General features: G+C 37.4%; 1 protein-coding gene across 1 annotated transcript in view; it reads right to left on the reverse strand.

Moving 5' to 3' along the window:
* Positions 1-301: 301 nt before the first annotated feature.
* LOC142338695 (uncharacterized) overlaps positions 302-4,581 on the reverse strand; it is a 38,693-nt gene continuing 34,413 nt past the window's right edge. Inside the window, exon 3 of the mRNA XM_075388566.1 lies at positions 302-680. Within this exon, the coding sequence (XP_075244681.1) occupies positions 433-680 (248 nt within the window). The 3' untranslated portion in view covers positions 302-432. The remainder of the gene's footprint in view (positions 681-4,581) is intronic.

The raw sequence follows: 4,581 nt of genomic DNA on the forward strand, positions 1-4,581 counted from the left end.
CCTCTGATTCAGATAAAACTCAGGATGAATTTCTGAATTGGCTCTGAATTAGAAATTCAGTGCGAATTGTGACCTGAATCCGCCTCTGAACCCCAGTCGAGACCTGGAATTTATGAAATTCCAGATTAACTCATATCGGTCCAGCCAAATTCCAGAACACGTTTTTTGTCCAGCCAAATTCTAGGACGGTTGTTTTAGTTCCAGCCAAAGTCCAGGACATCACATTAGGTCCAGAGAAATTTTTTTTCATACCCAATATCTGTCGAGGACAGTCTTTTAATACTTCCAGGTCCCGACTAATGAACCAGTACAGAAAAAACCTTATAGAGTTAGGTACGGGATGGAACTTAGGCTCAGATTAAATCTAATCCTGGTAAGAATTTGAATCCATTTCTGTTGGAATCCGAAGTGACCACTACTAAATACTTCTCATCAGTCGGATCTTTGAATACATTTTCCATCGTCCATTTGTTTGTGCATCCAGCTCTTCCGTTCTGTGACGTCATCAGGTCCAAACCATTTGTAAGATTGCTCACTTGGAGATTCGGTCATAACAACCATGTATGATTTTTCACCTGTGTTATAACAGATACCTGTAATTATCTTCCCATCATCATATTCCTCGCGGATTTTGTCACGTGTTTTACTCCAGCTATTTCTCGTGGAAACAATTTGGGCACCTAAAGAGAAAATATCTACGTTTTTGGACGACCAATAAAAATTTTGGACGACCACAAAAATTGCGTACTAATTCATGACCTCTTGACTTCAAATTGCGAAAAACTCAAATGAAATATAGGCATCGTATTAACTAATTATTCAGATCAGCCAAGATCTCAAAATTTTTAAATGCGTGGAAATTGATGAAAAAAATTGCTCCGTTTAGTTGCTATACAAAATGCTCATACAGGTGGGTAAGCGAAGTAATCTATCAGTCTGAAAAACTAACACTGATGAAAAAGCTTAATATATGAAATAGAAAAAATTATGATCAGATTATCATCAGTAGAAAAACAAAAAACAAATAAGAAAGTACACAAAATTAATTTATAGCAAAAATATGTAATTGCTTTATAGTTCATGCACGAGAGTGGTCAACCCAGCCCATATGCAAAGAACCCAAATTTTGAAAAAAATCAGGACATCGGAAAAACTTATTTGCACTTGCAGTAACATTGTTTCTATATCCGCCGTCAAGCTCTTGGTTCTTTCATGAAATCTGGAAATGGTTCCAAACAACCATGGAGTAAATCAGTCCCTCCTAGCTTGCCATTCGCGAATACTCCCTTGGTTTTTCGACAAAGATAAGGCAGACTTTCTAAGAGGAGTGATTATGCTGGACTCTTTTGTGTCAAGTCGTTTGGGAGGCAAATACAATTCTTTCCCAAATGTAACTTTGATTTCTTATTCAATCAGTGCCTTCAAGAATCGCTTCTGAACATCCATATTTAGTAATTTTTGACACAAAGTTTTGGGTACAATTTGAAAGTTTGATCCAATGAGTAAAGATCACTGAAGGTTGAGCTGTAGTTGCTCCGTATTTAAGGCTCTGGTTTGCTCGACATATTTCCCACTCTGCAGTTTTCACATGTAAACTTCGTCGTACTCTCTAGCATCTTCTGTGCGGGTTGTTTTTATTTGACTCACTGATGACGTTGTTTTGGATAGTATATGTTTCTATAATTCACCAGTATTGCTCTTCTTTTGTGGAGAACAACAACAAAAATTTTGTCGTCCCTTGCTTATCACGCGCCCACTGACTATCCATCTTGATTCCCCTCTGCCCATACTTATCACATTCGCAACGAAACGTTCACTTTGTCTTCTTATCTTGTGGTAGAATAGTCTCTGTAGCTTCAAGGCATCTTGACCCAAATGACGGCCAATTTCTCTCAATTTGTAATTTTTGGAGTCCACTCGAGTAGATTTAACCTTTGTTTGATGTTTTTGTTTGATCTTTTGTTTGATCTTTCGGTGATGTTGTCTTAGTTTAAATTTCCCAAAAGAAATGGGTTCGCAAACGCCTAATGCAAGTGCACTTTTGATAACAGTGTCTTTTATTTGAGGCAATCTTTGATGACCTCAGATCCATCTATCTGCGTACGCCAGCTGTGATCAGCGTAACAGCAGTGCTTTTGGCTTGCAACTTTTTTGCAGGCGTTGGTCAATGAGTGGTACCGAGCAATCGATTGCGCTCTTTGGTATGTCACAAAAGTTTGTTTTGCAGTCTTCTATTGCTTGCCTTTTCCTCACACCTCAAAAACATAAGCTATGCTTCTATAATTGATGACGGATCGTTGATTGTCATTTAAAAAAATTGTTTGTTCTGAAATGGATGAGTGCCCTTAGCTAAAGCGCAGTGATTTTTTTTGCATAATTTTTGTTTGTCTGACGTTTGAGCTTCCAGTGAAATTTGATGTCTTGGTGAATCATGTTCCTCTGTTTGGCTTCCATCTTTATCTTCGTTAATTTTCAAACATTGAAACTCCTTATTACGGTAATGCTGTTTTTTCTAACGAACTTTTAAGAAAATTTCGATAAAGTCAACTATTTCATTGGCATTCAACTACATTAAAACACTTTCCTTTTCAGATAGAAAGTCAAATTTTATATGGCGAACGCAGTATGAAATACGTTGCATTCAACAATTGGTGAAATGAGTTACTGTCACGGAGAATTTAATTTTAAAAAGTTTGTTTGCCTTTATTGGCCGTTGTTTGTGCAGTGGCCCAAGCTAGGCATCAAAAAATAGATGAAATAGGCATCGAAAAATATTCCAAACTTCCATTGGATAAAAATCCCGAATATCCCACACCAGATATAGCTCACCCTGCTTTAGCACTGAACGGTTTTCAATTGCCTCATTTCTCCGAGTCCGAAAAGTAACTTCAAAACCGGCAGCAAAAATTGTACTAAACCGCTGCTGTCATTCAAGGGGATTGCCATCAAAAGAGTTCAACTTAAGATTGGGTAGTTGACTGCTACTACCAGTTTTGTTGTGCATAAAGAATGCTTGAACGTAGATCAACTGCAACTCTTTTTAATTGATGATCGTGGATTCCAAGACCACTGTCGAACAACTGTTAGCAAATCGTTTGCATGCGTTTTATGGCTGAATTTTAACACAATTGAAACTATAGTTGAATTTGTTTTCAAGTTTGTCTGACCAATCCAGACAAGGAGATACATCTCCGTTTCCTCTTTCTTTCACTTTGAATAGAAGCAACATAATCCTCTGAGTTTTTCTTCAATGGCGCCCCTATGATACTACAGATTAAGGTCACCTTTCTCCGCCGATATTTGCAGCTCTAGCTCAGGTCCCTTTCTGTTCATTCTTCGTTTCAATTTTTGCCACCAAAAATTGCCATAAGGTTTTGCCCAAGTGGAAAGTGTAACAACCTTCTCTGATTTTTTGCTAGAGGTTTATGGCCCGTTGTCTTTGTCCTCATTATCATTCGCCGTTGACAGACAAATGTGTTGTTCCATTGGATTTGAAATCTTTGCAGACGTTTTATCTTCATTGAACTGAAGTAATGATTGGCGTTGCTGTTCTAAAAACTCACTCACATGGATATATTGTAAGCAGAGCAAACCATGTCTATTCCGTAAAAAATCGTAAAATTCCCGCGTTTAACGAGTTCAGATCACTCTGCTTCTGAAGGATTTTTCAAAACCTGTTGTCAGTCTGAAGTCTCTATTGAAATTTCGTTTTGATTTTGCATGTCAACTGTCTGTTTTGAATGAGATTGTACTCTTCTCGCTATCAGCAGTTCCTTATTTAATTTCCCATGCTTCTATCTTTTAATAGGCGAGTCTTTTTAAATCGTAAACGAGGCACAGGCTTGATTCTTTTCTGCTAGCCTTGTGTCCTGATGGTTGATGACTGGATTACTAAAGATTACCTACTTTGAATTATGTTTCTAACGCAATCTGGGCTTTTTCTATAGCTTTTTGCAACTTTTCCCTAACATAGACAGCAATTTGTATGCCACTGTTCGGTTCAAGGGTCAACTGTAACAACTGTTTTCCTTTTAAAACAGGGAAACTTTCACACCACCAAACTGTTTATAGATGTGCTTCAGATCATACACTGCCAGCTCTCTTTATATATACCAATTCATTCTTATAGGGAGACAGATAGACGCAAAATTTTACGCCCAAGACCTATTTTTTCAGAAAAGTTAATCAAACTCATTTTTTTACGTTGTACTTATAGAAGCCAGAAGTTTGGAGTAGTAGCAGCTGAATTACAGCTCATATAATTTGCAGTTGATGGACACATTAGGAACTCATTTGTTACTCAAGAATAATTTTAATTAGGAGACAGTGAGAAATTCTTGCTCGAGAAATTTTAAAGTACAAAAGTACAAGACACAGTCACCCATTGTTCACTGCTCTAGTCAGTCTTTTAGCAGTATTTTTGCTGTTATATAGAGACGAAAGCAGCTGTCTGCGGCAGTTGTTAATGATAGCGTGTTAAGTTGCTGTTTACATCCCTTCTAAGAAATTGTGCTTTAAAGAGAATGCACGAATGCTCGTTTCAAACAGACAACTTTTCTATCCCAAAACTATTGTGTTTGA

This window comes from Convolutriloba macropyga, chromosome 4 (assembly GCF_964194025.1).
Source record: "Convolutriloba macropyga chromosome 4, txConMacr16.3, whole genome shotgun sequence".
NCBI lineage: Eukaryota > Metazoa > Xenacoelomorpha > Acoela > Convolutidae > Convolutriloba > Convolutriloba macropyga.